Here is an 18078-nt window from a genome sequence, read left to right as displayed (position 1 = left end):
TGGTGTACCCTAGATCATATCAACAACTGGTTTTAGGTATATGGTCAGTCGGAGTCTAGTACATGACTTTTTGAGCATCTCTAACGTGTTAATAAATGTTATACAATCAAGTCCTGTCTTGGATAGTGGTTATAACTGCTTTAGAGATAAATAATTGAAACACCAAGTGGTTTGCCTGAGGTCACACAGGAAATTTGTGTCAGAACCAGGCACTGAAATCACATCTCCCAAGTCTTACTATTGTAACAGGAAAAGCATCCTTGTCTCTTTCCTCCTGCTTCTCTCCTGCTGAGTTTTACTGACTGAAAACAGAACTAAAATCATGGAGCTTTTCATAGACTAAAAATACCTAAACAAAACTCTAAAAACAGAAGATTGGCATGAACCTTGGAAAATGGGTTAGAACAGCATTTTTTTCAAGAACATTTTTATAATCATAAAAGATTTCAAGCTTTAGCTTATTTTGAACTTTCCAGAATCTAGACTGCAGTAAAGGTGGTAATGTCCTTTCAGACAGTGCAGGTGTTTCTGTAATTGTACCTTTATACTTAAAATCCAGCTGCTCTAGGTGTCAGCATTGCCAGACCTTTCGGAACAGCCATCGCTAGTAGAGAGGATTAGGAATTGTCATTTCTCTGTAACTGCAACTGTTGATACAGCATTTGGGATTTGATGACATTATGGTTTGTTTTTTTTAAAGCTAATAATTATTTCACCACTTCTGTGATGTAGAGTACAGCAATGAAATTTTGGGTGAAAATGCGTAGTAAAAACACTAGAGTTTGTGTCTGAAAAACACATACACCACACAAGATAGTGCCAAGGGCTAATTCCTTCATGTTATAATGACTGATCTAATCTTTCAGGCACAAAAAATAATAAAAGGAAGAGTCACATATGGCCCAGTGGAACGGTCTGTATCTCTGGGAGGTGTTAATAGGAATTATTATCTTGCTGCTCTTAGAGGAAATGACAGCCCTCATGCTTCCTCTGTTCCTGTTGCTCTAAGCTGTTGGCTTTATTGCAGAAACTGCTTTAAGATTGTCTTCCACAGAAAATCAGGTCACAGAGATGTTTTGACATTTGGAGTTCTGCCTTAGAGATGTTCAGATGCTCTTTGAGGGATCTTGGGAGTTTCTGCAACACTTCCCCCAACAAAACCCCTAATATATTAAGTAAACAAGTCAACAGTAAAAGCCAAAAGTGAAAGAAAATGGGTAATTGAAAGAAAACTAGAAGAAAAAAAGACCCTGAACTTCCTCCCTATGAGAAATCTTAAGCCAAAAGGAAATGCTAGAAATTTTTCAAGTAATTTTAACTAGGGAATTTCACCATTGATATTACATAGTAGATACTCAAATTCTGCAGTAGTAAATTATATTTTGGAAGCACAGAAGACAAATTAGTGCTTGTTTAGTTTTATATATTTTTTTTTGTTTTGCTTTCTTGCAGAGGTTTTAAGCCAGGTTAAAAACCTAATAAATGAAAGACCTCAGCTTATTGATAAAAGTGTTGTCATAGGAACAGTACAAGTGATTACACAGAAAAGCTTCACCCAGAGTAAAGTGGGGCTAGTGTTAACAGAAATATATGTTCTCCACTCTTCAAGCCGTTGATTATTCTTTCACAAAGGAAAACAGTGTTCATTATACTTGTGTGTGTTTTGGTTGTGAACTGAAAAATTAGTAATTTCCTTTGGGTATCTAGCTAATTTGGAGGGCAAGGGAAGCGCTACTTGACTTGCCAGCCAAGGAGCTGTTTTCCAGGGCATCCAAAAAGATTTTCACAATGGGAGTTCCTACCAAATTAACCAGGGTATTTCCTGAAGCTGTTGATAAATTAGCAATGTGTCCGGGATTACTCTGATGCTGGCTTTGTGGAATTGGATCAAATTGTTGCCTTCCTATTTATTTTATTTCCAGTGAAGGTAAACACAATTATGAGGAACAAGGGACTAACAGTTGGAAACTGAATTAGTCTGTTTGAACTGGAAGCCAACTGCAGAGCAAGCAGATGACCCTTACCCCTCCTCTGGTGGGACCAAGCTCTGCAAGGCTGCCAAGTTGTTTAGACTCCAGTCAGACAACTGTCACCAGAATCAAAGATACACAGTGTTAACCCAGGGCAAATGCCATGTGCACTTGTGAGGTTTTGGAAGGAGCCATTACTTCTTCTATTGCATGCATCATGCAGGCCAGCAAGCATTGATTTTTTTAAGAGCCTGTTTGCGTGAAATGATACTGAGGATATAAAAAGCTGTTTTATTATTACTGAGATAAGAATCTTGTTGGGAAGTGAGGTGCTCGTGTCGCAAGGCAGTCTATTCAAAGAGTTTGCAATCTAGGCAATGAAATAAAAGTTAACTCAGCGAAAAGAAGGAGAAGGAAAGAAATACTGTTCTCAGTTTTCTGATGAGAAACTCCCTCTCTGTACATAACTTGTGATATTTAAGTGTAGAAATGACTGGTTTAGTAATTGCTAGTAATAGAATCTTTTGAAACTACTATATTCTCTTACTCTAGTAATTAATGGAGAGAGACAGGCATAGAAGCAACTCTGGAGAAGCACCTGACAGTCTTCACTGACAATAGAAAAGCCATCTAATCTCCTTGAGTGTCCCTAGGAGTCTAAGCTTAGACTTTGTGAGTTATCTACAGAGAATGTAAAATGTGTTAAACCTTAGGCTAGTGAATCCCACTCCCATTAATCTTGAATGAACCAGTTAATGTGAGGCTCTGGTTCAGTATTTCCATCACTTTTGGTTGGGGAGCAAAATAAAACCAGAAGTCCTCCAGTCGTCCTGTGATGCTTGGCATATTCACTTTTCACTTCACCTTTCTTCTGTCTGAGCAAGTGAGACCTGGATTTTGCCTTTAAGCCGGGTATCAGTAAGATTTTAAAAAATCTGATTTGGAAATGAATAAACGGCATGGAGGAATTGAAGAGAATTCCTTTTCCAAGTTGCCTTTTAAGTTTATGGCTGCTCGAGCATGGGACTGTAGAAAAGTTTGTCGTGTTCAATAAGCAAAACTGTTGAAATAAACATTATTCTCTTCCTGTGAAAGCTGAAACAGAAAAAGTAAAATTGAGTCAGTCCCAGAGCCACAAGTCTTCTCTGGCTGATGACAGGTTACATATATAAGGCCAATTTTGTGTAGCATTCATGTCATTCTTCTTCCTGGCATTTGGACAGTAATGTCTGCAAGGAGCAGGAAGACGTTGAGGTGAAGAGTTAAAGCTTTCTGTCTTGTTTCGTGAAAGGTCCCAGGCTGCTTGAGGTTTTTCTTCCCTTGCATAATGACAAAGAAAGCTTTGCCATTTTAAAATCTTAAGTGTATTTTCTGCTTATTATCTGTAGGTTGCTATCCTCCAGCATAAGAATAAGATGCTTTGATGACTGCACTGCTGATGTTTAAAACCATAAGCAAAGGGGGACTGCCAAAGCTCTCCAAAGTGCTGGTAGTGTGTAAGTGCTCCTTGAGGCACGTGTGGAGATTGTCAGCCTTGTTATTGCATGCTCCACGTACAGAGACAAACCTGTATGTCATAACATAAAAAAAATACCCTTTTTTGTTGGCAGCCAGTTCAAAATTGTTTAGTTTCTGTCTTTTGAAGTTTCAGGTTTTGCTTCTGAAAAATATATATACACAGTCCCAGCGTGTGAAAATATAAATATTTGCTCATAATATTTGATGTAGGAAATTTTTTTTCCACCAGCAATTTATGCTGCTACTGGTTGCCACCCTTGATACAAGGTTTGTATAGGAACATTCCTGACTTATAGCAAGATTTATTTTAGCCCTCTGTATTAGTCATTCCCCCTGTAGTCTCTTCATTTTGGTGATTTCTATACACATGCTCACATGCACATATTTTGGCACCATATTTAAAGGCATCGCTAGATTGCTGGAGGAAATTATTCATGCCAGGGAGTGTATTGTACAGAAACTTGCTGACCTTCCTGCCTCCTTTGCTTTAATTACTTCCTTTTAATGACTGTTCAAAACCATTTTGTTTAGGCAGTTGGAGCTGTTCCCCCTACCCCTGGTCTAGAACATCTCTGTGATAGCAATGGAATCTGGCTTCACCTGGGAGCCCTTTCACTTCCAGAAGGAACTGGTGCATCCACCCTCTCCTGGATGGGCTGTCAGGGGAGGCGGGAGCACATGTCATGGTCCAGTATGGCACAGTTGCCTCTAGACATAGGAAACAGGACACCAAAGCTTAGAAGGAGCTCTCAAGCATCTTGCTAATGTCAGCATGATAAACTGTAGCTCTTTCAGTGAAGAGGAACTTGGCTCTCTTTTAAGATTTCATTGTTATACAGGAATACAGGAAAGGGTATCTGGCCCTAAAATTAAGTTCTTTCCTGAGTTAGAACCTTAAAATAAGTCCAAAGTGGAAAAAAACCAAAACACAACAAAAAACCATTTTGCTTTACAGGTACCATCTGAATCACTATACAAAAGCCATGCCTTGGTTAGAGTTCACTGCATTTAAAGTGCTTGAAAATGATCTTTTGGTGCATTGCTGGATATTGTCTTTGGGATAGGAAGAGTTCGTAACATGGCAGAAAGTTTTCTGGGACTTCCTTGTTTAGAGTTTTAGGTGAAATCGGATTTGGACAAATTTTGTGACATTTTCTATTTGTTTTGTCCAAATGTTCTAGTTATGTGAGTGTTGTAGTATTTCCATAAGCAGTGATTTTTATTTTTTTTTGCAAATGCTATTTAAAGAGAATATTCATGGAAAGCACATTTTGAAGATACAAAGATAAGTTTATCTTTCAAGAAGGACTGGTGCTATAAAGATCAAGGCCATTGAAACAAGGACAAAAATGCACTGTGATCTATGTTTTAAATCAGACCATGGCAACACTTGACATGTTCACTTGTGGCCTGCTCACAATTAGCTTCTAAACTAAAGAGAAATTTGTCAGTCTAGTTAGTTATAGAATTTTTCCAGCACTCTCATCCCAAACCTCCCGACCCATCAATGTACTGTGGCATTCTGATTAATATTGTGTGTCAACTGAATGCCCATAGCTCCTATTTTCTTGGCTGATTATGTGAAATCCCAACTTTGAAAAAGACAGCTGATTTGCCTTTTTATAAAAGTGAATTTCAGATAAAGAAGTCATATGAAATGATTTTGGTGTGTACATTAATGCTTATCAGATTCATGAAGGAAGCAGGAGGTTTGGTGTATACCACAGTAATCAGGAGATTTGCTGAGGCATGAAAAAAGAAATACAGTAGACTTTTTGTAAGCTTCTCGGGTGGAGAATCCCCTGGTGAAGGAACTACTTAAAAGAAGAGAGTCTAAAAATGTTTTTTATTTATTTTATTTTTTAATTTAATTTTAAAATTTGTTTTTGAAGGGGTGTAAGAATTACATCCTTTCACCATTTTCCCACTGGTGAAGCTGTTCCTGCCAGAAAACAACGAAGGAGGAAATTCAAGAATGAGCTGGTTGATTAATTCTTTTAACATATGTGCCTCTTTAAAATGATAATTCATAAACTAACCTTTTTCTTTTATAAATGACATGCAATATTTGTGGTTTAAATGTAAATTTAGAAACTAGAAATGAAGAGATAAAAAAATATTGTATCCGTACGTATGAACTCTATCTCCCATTTGATGGAAGAAGGGTTTACCCCCCTGTTCGTGTGTCAAAGTAGAAGTAAACATCTTTTGTTGGATTTCTCTCCTGACTTTGAAAATAAATCATTCCAGTCTTGAGCAAGGTACTGGATATTATCAAAAGTATCAATAAACTATTCCTTGGAGGAATGAGAACACTGAGGATCTCCTGGAAACAAAGGACATCATCTGCCTAACTTAAAATACCTCACCACCACTGCAGTCCCCAGGAAAGTTCTGTTTGGTTGGTTTTGTTGTTTGTTTGTTTGTTTTTTAATGAGCATGACTGATTTAATCTTCAGATGTCTGAAGTAGATCAGCAAAATCACCCTCTTGAGGTCATACCTTCTCTCCACTGCCTCTAAGGAAAGCTTAGATCTTTGAGCTGATCATAGCTACCCTTCCAATACATTTGAATATCTGCTTTAGTGAAACATCCCACCTGAGTTGTTGGAGCAGTACAGGGGATGTATTTATCTGCTCAGTCTTCAGAGCTGTTCATCCTCCCATCGACACAGCCCATGAGGAAGGCCCAACAGTTAGATAAAGAAAAACCATGGGCTTATTTGGGTTTTATGCACCATAGGAAAGGCTGTAGAAGATGTGCTGGAGACATGTAGAACCTAGTGGAAGGAGCACTGAACTCCAAGTGATCTCTGGGGCTTTTTAAAAAGAGACACCTTGAGATCTATTTGCTGCCTCATGTATTAAGCATTTCACAGTTCATCATAGGGAGAGGAAAGTTAGTGACTCTGTCTTGGATTTCAGCTGTGAAAGACTGATATATAAGGAGCACAGGGATGTTAGAGTTAAACTGATTTCCATGTAAGGTAGTGTTCATCTGTTCTAAAGTCTGAACCTTCTGTGGAGCTCACTGTGAAATCATATGAGTAGTCAGTCTTTCTTGTCACTGTGTGCATGTGGTGGTGCCCTCTGTCTAGGAGAGAAGCGGCTGTCTTGTAAGTCAGGAATTCAAATCAGAAGATCTTTGTTTTTCTTCCTAAACTGGGCAGGCAGCACTGATTCTTGAGAGTAGTACTTCTGGGGATTGCTGCTAAGTACGTGCAAAGTGGTTGCAGGGCCAAGACTTTAGCAAATATTGCAGGATTATGCTGATCGAACCTGGTTAACAGGTAATTGATTTAAGCTGTGGAGTTAAGTGCATCAGAAGTGCATCTATAGGTGTTGCAATCAGGTTAGCACATATCTATACAAAACATGCATCCAGTGGGTCTTGTTTTTGGGTTTTTTTGGCTGGAGGAGCAGAGACAGAGCATTGGGGTGGAATACTCCTCTGTCCTGATTTAATGCTTTAGCATCTCTGCTTTGCTGTTTAAGTTTTGTCTCTCATGGTCTTGTAAATTTACCCATTGGATCTGTACTGCTTTTGCTTAACATCATCACTATATTTAGTTTATATCATCACTATATTTAGTTTAAATCTTTCAACACCACGTGTTGAACGGGTTAATTTTAAACATTCTTTTCTGTTGTTTCAGTGGCTCTTAAATTTATTGCCAGAATCAACAAAACTGCTCCGATTCAAACATACTTCATTATCTGTGAATATTAAACATTTTTGGCATATGGAGCAAGTACTCAGATAACGTATTTACATAACTTACTTGTCTACTGTTGAAAGTCTGACCTTGTCTGGAATTTCTTGTGAGTACTCTTTTTTTTCCTCAGTGTGTGTGACATGTTAGATTAACCATGGCTATCAATTAATCTCTGTTCATCTACTATAGGGTGAATCAGTATCTTTGAATCAGGACACACGTATACATTTTTACCCTAATATTAGGGTGAACGTGCTACGGTTAGCAACAAAGATAAACAAAAGTGGATCTGTTATTTATTATCCAATTTTCAAACTGGAACCACTGATTAGACATGCATACATAAATAAAACAGAAAAAAAAAAATAGTAAAGAAGGAGAAATATGTAAAAACTATCTGGCAGCAATTTCAAGAAGTCTACAGCCAAACTGTCCTTTGGAGCCAGCATATCCCAGGGCTGATGAGAAAGGCATCCATTTCGGAGCTGAACAATGTTAACAATTTTGTGAAACAACTGACCTGTGTTCAGACCTTGAGCATGTTTCCTGCAGATAAAGTTGCTGTTGCAAGTATCTTGTGTCTTATGACATTTTCCCTGAAATTGCCCTTGCCCATTTTCAGTGTTCAGACCTGGGTTTGGTTCCACCACACACACTCACAGCTAGATTCCACCTTCATGCTTGCTTTCTGTCAACCTAATGTTGCTGGCTTCCAGACTCTTGCTAATAACTGGTGATGATTTAGCTCAAGCGGGGAATCAGGCTAACTGGAAAAGCCTGGAAAATGTTTAATACCATTTGCTTGCCTATTTGTCTTGCAAAATGCCAATCATTAAATATGGGAAGAGCACTCCACTTCTTATATACAGCAATGCAGCAGGGAGATTGTACTTAATGCTTTGTTGGAAGCAACAGCTATTTTTCTCATGATCTTTAGTCTTGTTCTTCTGAGAGACTCCTCTCACATGCACATACTTAATCCTATGCCAGCTGCCCATTTCCACTTCCCTGTGCTTGGTCCTCAGTTGCCTTTTCCAGCCCTCTGTTTGGAAATTGCATTTCATTTCCCTCTCCCACGTTGGCATCTTGTGCAGGATACGAGGCTTTAAGAAAATGGAGGGTCTCACCTTTGATGCATATTAAATAGGTTAAGTCTAGAAGGTGCCACTGGAGCTTGTCCATCTTGCTTATGTGAGAAAACAGTTCCCTTGCAATCCCATGCTTGCATACTTGCCTGTGATATTATGACTCTGTGATGGAAACTCAGCTTCCAGCTACAGGCCACCTGAGTATTTGATTATCAACTATTCTTTATGAAATATTAAATATTTCTCTGGTGTCAAGTTGATTAGAGTGACACTTTCAGTCCACCTGTGCAATTTATGTTACAGGCAATATGGTTTGAATGCTTAAAATGTTTGCTAACAAGCCCTGATTTCTTAAAGGCCCCATGTTTTGAGAGTAGCTACAGGTGAACATAAACTATTTTACGAGTACCCTGAAGGGGGGACAGAGCTGATGTGTTGAGGGGAAATGTGCTGAGGGAGCAAGTGTATTAGTTCTAGAAACTCCAAGATCCCCAAACCCAAGGCTGACCTGGATTAGAAATGTGAGAAGGGAAAAGTGGTTGTGTCCCTTGCACTGGAGCCACCTTGTTAGAGTGCCAAGCCTAGCCCAAGTATTCTCAGAAATCCCTGCACTACATGTGCAGGAAAAGTCAGAGAAGATGATCCCTGTGTATGTAATAAATAAAATACACTATTCCTATACAGCCCTATTAAATATCCTGCAGGTTTTTCGGATGTAATGTGTGTGGAATGTACATGTTACGCTTTACATACAACTGTTTCACTCTGAAGTGTCCTCCTGCCACTTTTTCTTAAGAGCTGTGTAATAAGAAATGGTTAAAAATCATTGCTACTTTATGGGTTTGCCCCTGTTCTGTAAGACCTCTCAAATATTCAGAGTCCACTAAAGTCATCCTGTGGGAATTTCTTGTTGCAGATACAGCATTTTTAAAGCATGAAGTAATGCACATGCTTTCACCAATGGTTACGTCTTGTCTCTGAGAAGCTTAGTGGTTTGTGCTGACAACAAGAAGTTGGCAGAGTAACCCATTGTATAGGCTGTCGTATTTAAACATTGTCTCTCAAGCATGTTTATGGACTCTTTAAGGGGATGACAACTTCTGGTGAATTAACGAAGGTAGACACTAACTTGACTCTGAACATGTGGCCATTTTTGGGTAGGGTAGGCAGGATAAGGAATATTCTGCTTTTTTTGCATGATGGTAGATTAGTAATACTATCGGCCTTTGCAGAGTTATGGTGACCTTTGGAGGCCTTTTGTGTGAGGTGCCATTCACAGTCTGTGTATTCACATGTGTTGCATACATAGGAGAATACACATGTATGTTCATGGGTGAGTATTTTCAGTCCCTTAGATTTTTTGTGTCCAGCTAAAACTCTCAAAAAAAACATGGTAATTTTTCAGCATCACATGTCCACCTTCTGGAAGCAGGCCTGTCTAAGGGAGGCACATCTCACTATTGAAAGTTGTAGATTGCTATTCTGGCATTCAATGATGTTCAAGAACACAAGTGAGATTGGAATGCAGGCAGTGCTGGCTTTAATCACTCTGCTATTCCATGATAGGAAAACTAGAAAAAACACATGATATATTGATGATAGGTGTTTTGCAGTCTATGACAAGATGTTCCTAGAGAATGGGAACATCCCTACACATGGGCAGCCTGGTAAAAAAAGAAACCATTGTCAGTAATAACTTGTGTGGGAAAATTTTACTTCTGTTCTTGGTTTGACTCAAGTGAAAGTTGAAGACATTATTCAAGATGGTCAAAATATGCTTCAATCAAATCAAAACAATGACGTCATATATATATATATATATATATATATATATATATATATAGTTATAAATTCTTAGGCAAAAAGACTTTCAAAAAAGTTTGGGTTTCCATCAGAAAATCACTCCCCCCCCACCCCCCACCCCGATGAGAAACAATGGTGAACTAGTAAGAACAGACAAGGAGAAGACTGAGATTCTCAATAACTTTTTTGCCTCAGTCTTCACTGGCAACCCCTCTCTTCATGGCTCTCAAGTTGATGGCCCACAAGACAGACCAGGAAGACAAAGTCCCTCCCACTATAAGCAAAGACAAGTTTTGTGACCATTTGAGGAACCTGAAGATAAACAAGTCTATGGGACCTGATGAGATGCATTCCAGAGTCCTGAAGGAACTGGCTGATGCAGGTGCCATGCCACTCTCCATGATATTTAAAAAGTCGCAGTCAAGTAAAGTCCCTAGTGACTGGAAGAAAGGAAACATTATGCTAATTTTTTTTAATGGAGTTGGGGTTGTTCACCATGAAGAAGAAAGGTCTGGGGGGGACCTTATAGTGACCTTCCAATACCTGAAAGGAGCCTATAAGAAGGCTGGGGAAGACCTGTTTACAAGACCATATAATGATAGGACAAGGGGTAATGGTTATAAGTTAGAAATGGATAGATTTAGGTTGGACATGAGGTAAAAGTTCTTTACTGTAAGGGTGATGGATCACTGGAACAGGTTGTCTAGAGAGGTAGTGGAAGCCCCATCCCTGGAGACATTCAAGGTAAGGCTTGATGGGGGTCTAAGCAATCTGTTCTAGCTGGAGATGTTCCTGCTTATTGTAGGGGATTTGGACTAGATGACCTTTAGAGGTCCCTTCCAACCTAAAACATTCTATGATTCTATGATCCACACTTGTAGGTGAAAAAATTGAAAACTTGTTCTTAGCAAGCATGTGTCATGTGTTTTTTGTGCACCTTTGTAGTTACCAGCCTTTGCAGAAGTTCTGCTGAGCTGAAGACCAAAGTATGCCTTGAGTACTTCTTTACTAGCACCTTAGTACAGCCAGAAATGAGCTTCTAAAGCAAAATCTCCAGCCCTCCCCACTCTGGGAGCTGTGGGTCACATCAGAGAATGCAGAAACTAGTTTACTTTTCAGGTAAAAGAAATGCAAAGGAGCACTCTTGTCAGTGCAGTACTTTCAGGCCATAGGATCACACTCAAAACAAGGTAGAAAAGTATGTGATGTGGACATCAGGTCCTGGGTGTTGCACAGTTAGCCTGCTTCACCTTTTTGTTTGACCTACATGATGTGCTAATGAGACTTTGTCTACATCTGTCTGGGTACAGATTTTAGGTACACTTCCAGTACAGGAGATTTAACTGTATTGCCAATGCACCAGACCACAAATGGTTTTACATAGGACTTAAAATGGGTAAGTAACTTCTGGAAAACAAAATAAAACTAAGCAGAGACAGGTCTGATGCAGCTCTTTGGAAATCTCTCCATGGGCGGCTGCAGAACTGCTCAATCAGGGCAGGGTTTTGTTTCCCAAGCTGCAGTCTTAATGTAGGATTTAAGAGAGTCTCCCTTCTGTCTCCATTCCCCCACCCCAGTTTTGTTATTGTTTATTAATCTCTTTCCACATTCTCTGCACGGGTCTGAAAACCCCATTCAGCTATTTCTGTGAGATGTTAGATCCCAGGGCCTGGGAAGATCACTTAAGGGGGAGGTCCTTTTCTGTTTATAGGCTGCTGAGACAACATGGAAATTTCCAAAAAGCTCTAGTATGTCATGTACTCTGAAACTCCAAGGCTTTGTCAAAGACCCTGGCTACCTACTCCATTTCAAAGACTTGCACAGTTCTTGGATCTATAAATCACAAGCACTTGTTCATGTAAAGCCTTTAAACTTTGCCAGAAATTTGTGCACCTCATTATGAGGTTGGTCATAAGGAGAAAAGCAGGTGGCTGGGGCAGCACTGTGAATAAGAAGAGGCTCACACGTAAGGCCAAATCCTGATTTGTAATTCAGAAATGCAGTTCAGTCTCCGTATAACACGGGCAGGAGCTTTGTGCTAATATTTTATTTAGCTGGTTGATTGCCTAGAGCTGAATCTTTCATGGAAAATAAAGTTCAATGAAAAATTACCATAGTTTGACTGGTTGACTGAACCTTCCCTTTATGCATGTAAAATCTGAGGAAAATCAGAAGTGGTTTGAATTACAAGTCTCTGACAGTAACCTCAACAAAAAAATCAACAACAAAAACCTGACTGTGGCTGGTCCTTTAGAAAGGCTGAACTTCCTTCTACCTCAGCATGATCCACCCACTTCAAGGTATTTTTGTTACTTTTTTCCTAGTTGTGTGGCTCTGCTGTTTCTAAGAGTGCTAAAAGAAACTTAGTGCCTTTCGTTAGCCTTCCATCCCTTCCTGCCTAGTGACTGGCAGTGTACAGTGATTGATCACAGATAACATGAATGAATATGACCTAATTTCTCCCTGGTTAAATTGCCATAAATTCTGCAGGTGAAGTAGTGGTGTCTACCTTCTTCTAGGAAGTGGCATCTGCCTTTGACTACTAAAATAAGCTGTAGGTGACCTGCTCATCTGTTCCACAGCAGCTCAGGTGACAGGAGGTTCTCAGTCCTTGGATGTGTCCCTCCTAACATGGGCTGAATTGAGTCGCCACCTCATGTAGAATTGCTGTATAATTGGCAGAGAGGAATGAGTTCAGACTTAGTCCTCTGGAGATGACTAGCTTCATTTCAGCTGAAGTGTTTTTAAAAGGATGAGATGCAGCCAAGCTTCAGTTTAAGAAAAGAGAATAATTTAGAGACGACCAGATTTATGTTGCTTTGTGCCAGATAATTCCTTTTAGCCTTGTGAGATGTTTCTGGTTTGGCTTGTACTTACACCATACAGGATGTAATGCAGGACTATTTGAAGAGTACACCAAAAGCTGGGATAGTGCAGAAGCTCGTACTGTTCTTTCTGTATCTCTTACATGAATCTAATGACATCTGTCCAAGTGTCTGGTAATTCAAACTTTCAGGAAGAAAGAACAAGTTCTTAATAGACCTTGACTCTCTGCTGTTCTTGATTTAACATGAGCTTCTGGTTGATCTGGATCTAATTCCATGTGAAAGTTCAAAGAAAATAAATATCAGTGGGCTTTGTGAATCTCTTACCTACAATAAATAATGAAAACTCATTCCAGGTGATACAGACAAATGGAGAACACAGTCTTAATTTTCAGTTGATCCCAAAGAGGCTGTAAACTGTGGGTAGCTACCTGTGCCTGTATCTGTTGGGAATGTAAGGACAGATTATGTAAAGCCAGGTTATGAATACATACTTCAGAGAACAGATTATTAAGAGCTTCTGGGCCAGTGAAGCAGAAAATGTCTCTATTGTCAAGACATAGACATCACTTGTCTGGAAAATAGTATTTAAGATCTAGGTAGACCTTTGGTTTTTGTTTCTTTTTCTTTTTTTTTTTTGGCAATACTTTGGCTAACTCAGCTGTAAACTGTCTAATGCAGACTCAGACTCAGCGCATGCGGTAATTTCGTATCTATAACAACTTTTTTACTCCCTTAATCAAGGATTTGTGATTTCAATAAGGTACAAGGTACTCTCAGAGTACAGGATGTGGAGAGGTCAACAGCAGGATATGCAAGAATGTCACTTGGTGATTTGTGGGAAAATCTCCTTCTCTCTCACTCATACAGATTTTAAGGATGGCAGCAGGAGGAATATGTATATAACATAGGAAATATAAATCACTACTTATGGTGAAGGTAAAAGAACACATTTAGTGTCCAGGTTTGTGCATTTACAGAAATATTTTGTTTATCTCATTAGCTCTCGTATCAACTGTGAAACAGCCAAGTTGGCCAAAGTACCAAATAATGCAGTTAAAAAAAGGTAAAACACAGGGTAATACAAGTGTTTCCAGAGGAAAATGGTTTGTCTGGCTTACCATAGATACTTACTTTAGGATTATTTTGCTCCCAAAGTGCTATTTCTCTCTTTTAGCTATTAATGGGATTTCAGACATCCAGCTCAGATGTAGATGTATTTTTATGGACAGGCTAATCCCACCTTCTTGTGTCATTTAGATAAATTCAGAATAATAACTGTGATTTACAACTGTGCTTGCAGGTTGGTCAGGAGAAAGGAAGCTGTTCTTTTCACAGAAACCTCAGCCCATGCATTGTTCCTCAAGAAAATGAAAATATTTTTCACACAATATTTGCCTTTTTCACAAAATCTGGCAGAAAAGTATTGGTAAGAAAGTCTGCTTATGACAAATTTGTGCGGACAGTGTATATTACAAAAGATTCTGCATGGCTTAGCATGAAGAACTGCATGAAGCAGATGGTTCATTATAAATGCTTGCTGCATGTGTCCTGATACTGGTGCTGTGCTGTGGGGATAGTTAGTGAATTTTAATGATTTGATGTTTTAATGGAAATAGGAAGTTTCAGGAAGTGCATTTGGGAGGGAGTTACATGACACAGCAGCACACACTTGGTGACCAAAGCCTTTGCTCCTGTGTTTTGTCAAAGGCACGTGGGGCAGCTGGGTGCCTGTCCCATGCAGAGGGCTGATGTGCAGCAGTGGGCCCTGCTCCTCCCAGCCCCAAGGCACTTGCCTAGCTCAGCAGCTCTGTGGAGGGCTGAATTTTACCTGGCTTGCTTGCATGCAGGTCTCTCTATCCAGCTGTCTTCACATCTTGAATGTTACTGCTATTTTGATGAGGAGTGCTGTATTTTAGCAGTTTACTTTGTAACTTAGTCAGCTGGCGTGTTTGCTGTCACAAAATTTGTCACTGCATTTTTTTCTTCCTTTGCCTAACAGCTTTTTCCATATTTCCTGTAGGACTGTGAAAGACCAGGCAGATCCTGCTTAATTATACGTTGCAACTTAAGCTCACTAGCCAAAGCAGAGTCATGTGATATAAGTATCTACACGCTGCTGAATACTGAGATACTGAAGAAGGTACATGCTCCCTTTGTAATTTGTCTTAAACACCAATTTAAGTGTGCTTATATGTGCCAATGGACTGAAAACTTGCATTCCTTCCTCTCTTTACTAGTGTGTTATAAAAAATCATGGTGTCAAAGAAAACAGATCTATTTATCAACAGCATATATGGAGGTGTTAATCCTAGTTCTTACCCATTAAGACAGAAATAAATGAAGTTACGAAATTTATACATCAAGAAACAACAAATGAGGCCCTAATTGTATGCATGATGTTGCATGAAAGTTGAATTGATTTCTGAAAGTTTTCATTCGGAAAACTGAAAAGTAGAAGAAGTGCATGTAAACTGTGATGAGCTATCTATCATTCCTTCTGTGTAAAGAGAGACGTGGCAGATGTTTGTAATTTTTTGCTCCAAATGATTATTATTCTAAGAAGATGCGTCACGACCATATTAATGCTGAGCTTTCATGTCTTCTCTGAAGCCACTGAATGAGACAGCAAATCTTTTAAATTTCTAGTGGTTTGCTGTGTTTGGGCCTGGTTTACTTTGCTTACAAAAATGGTGACTATAATCATGGCAAGATGCTGTAAGATTATGAAGGTGTAAAATAATCTGAGGAGAAAGCTGATAACATAAGCCTACTAAAATAAACATGGTTTTGGTAGCTGCTAGATTAAAAACATTGGAGAGAGCCCTTATTAGAAAGCAGTTCTAAAGCAATTGTTAACCCTGAGTGCTTTTCCAGCTGAAACCAACCAGTCTGCTAATGTTTGTTCCTATTTGAAAACAGGAACTAAAGGCAAGGCCAGAAGTTTCAGGTATCTGTTATGTGCTTATAGAAATGCTGAAATACGAAAGCAAGTAACTGAACGCACACACAATGTGCTTCTGGGAGATTCTGGAAGCAGCCAGGATTCATCCCATCTGCTGGGCCCTTTCCAAGATGACCATTATCAACATTCCTTTATAAAGACATACAGTGCTTACACGTGTCTTTGGATCAGTCTCACCAATGCATGCCACTTGCTGCTGATCACCTGCATTTCCCAAGGTGAACAGCACACAAATGACTAACCTGTGTGTTGAAATGGTACCTTATTGGAATGTGCCTGCTAAAATGCACTGTGTAAAATATAGGAGGAACAAACATTAATAAGGGAAGTGTACATTGAATGTTTAAGATATTTAGTGTACAGATTCAAATAATTAAGCAGTATTCACCTTGGTATATACTTGACTTTATCCTAGGTTTTGTATATCTTTTTTCTGTTAACTTGAAGAAAAAATGGGAACTTTTATTTGTTGGTTGCTGTTGAACCTGCCCGTGTTGATTGGCAATGTTCTGTCTTTTGCTTTTGTGGTAAATGTGGGAAACATTAGCAGACCAAATACCAGTGATGTGTTTAAAGTCCAACGTACCTGATTTTATTTTAATCTGAGATAATGTGCTTGATTTTGCCTATCTGGTATGAGTATAAGATACTTTTTTTTTTTAAGCTAAGCTATATGTTTTTGCACCCTTAAATTCAAGTCTTCCTCTTTCTACTTCTCAGGACAGTTCATCAGTCATCCAGTTTGTCACAAGGGCGAGGGTGCGGGTGGACCCTGACCTCAGAGTTGTGGAAATGCCCAATGGGAGCCCAGAAGAAAAACCAGTAAGTAAATAAACCTGAAGAGAAAGTTTTCCTGATCCCAGTGGGCTAGAGATCATTGAAAGCTCTACACAAACTGGAATTTATGTCTGGGCTTGGATTGGGCTAGCCCATGAGACTGCCCAGACTTGGTCTGGCTAGACTACCAATGTTGCGAACTGTATTTCTGTGTTTTTGCTCTCTGTGATAACCATGCCATCACAGTGAATTATGTTATGTGGAGCAAGAGGATCTGTGTTGCACTAGCCAAAATTATAATTGTACTCATGCCAAAATTAAGTTTAGCATCCTATTCTAGGGCTAACATCTGCTTTAATCTAATTCAGATTTTCCTTGAAAACTAGGAGAGACTTGAAACCTCAGCAAAGTCTTTTCACATGTGCCACTATGAAATATTTAAGTGTTAACAAAATTCTGGGAGCTGCTAAAATCAGCAAGGAGATCTAAACTTTCAGACATTCATTTAACTCTTGCATTGTGCTGAGCTGATTAAATTCATGTCTGAACCGGTAGTGCATTTTGTGCTGAGGAGGCTGGATTGAAAGTTGAAGGAGAAGTATTAAAGCTCAGGGTGAATTCACTGTATAGTTTTGCTGTAAGTAAAACTATACAGGGCCATGTTTATAATCTGCTGGAGAAGGAGGTAGTGGCTTTGGTCTCCTACTCCCAAGTTGCCCAATACTTACACATGAAAATGGAACAAGGGGCCACACCCAAATTCAGCCTTCTTTTTGTCTAGGGAAACTTTAAAGTTTCATTTCTTATTTCTCTCTCATGTGAGGATCAGAAGTAATCTGAACTATTTTATCCTCTTGCTGTGTATTTTTGGAACATGATTTAGATCCTATCTCTTAGTTACCCTTTTATCCCCAGAGACTGTCATCACCACCAGCTCATGCAACCATTCTCTTATTGGCTCAATTTCAGTGAGTACTATAGAGGTTTTAGGAATTCATCACACTTTTGGAAGATACTCATTTCCCAGATTAAAGCACTTCTCTCAGACATACTGGCTTTAAAACCCTACCAGCAAAGGAAGAATTGAGCCAACATCTATTTGCTGCCTTCAATCTGAAAGTAGAGACACCACTCCAGTAACCGTCTTCTCCATCATGTCTGCAACCCCAGACTTAACTTTCTATTTTATTAGACTTGTGAGAAAAAGAAGTTATTTTATATGACAGGACCCCATTTTTTCCCTTCTGTTTTATTTTTGTTGTCAGGTTTCTGGACCATTCTAAGGAGCATTAAAAAGTAGGCTTGGCAGCTGAAATGAAAAACATAGCTAGCCTTCCCTGGGAATGTGCCTTATAAGTGACTTTTAGCCCTGACTGTTAATACATTGCTTGATCTCTGTTCAGTTCTGCAGCTTAC

General features: G+C 39.2%; 1 protein-coding gene across 2 annotated transcripts in view; it reads left to right on the top strand.

The window, feature by feature from the left end:
* The window catches only part of ITGA9 (integrin subunit alpha 9), a 226490-nt gene that overhangs the window by 182412 nt on the left and 26000 nt on the right, over nucleotides 1-18078 (top strand). The window contains exons 24-26 of one of the 2 annotated variants that reach the window (XM_051611861.1): nucleotides 14224-14349; nucleotides 14944-15063; nucleotides 16606-16707. In XM_051611861.1, the coding sequence (XP_051467821.1) occupies nucleotides 14224-14349; nucleotides 14944-15063; nucleotides 16606-16707 (348 nt within the window). The remainder of the gene's footprint in view (nucleotides 1-14223; nucleotides 14350-14943; nucleotides 15064-16605; nucleotides 16708-18078) is intronic. The other variant, XM_051611862.1, reaches the window with a different exon arrangement.

Source organism: Apus apus, chromosome 2 (assembly GCF_020740795.1).
Source record: "Apus apus isolate bApuApu2 chromosome 2, bApuApu2.pri.cur, whole genome shotgun sequence".
NCBI classification, from domain to species: Eukaryota; Metazoa; Chordata; class Aves; order Apodiformes; family Apodidae; genus Apus; species Apus apus.
This window is presented reverse-complemented; position numbering and strand designations above follow the sequence as displayed.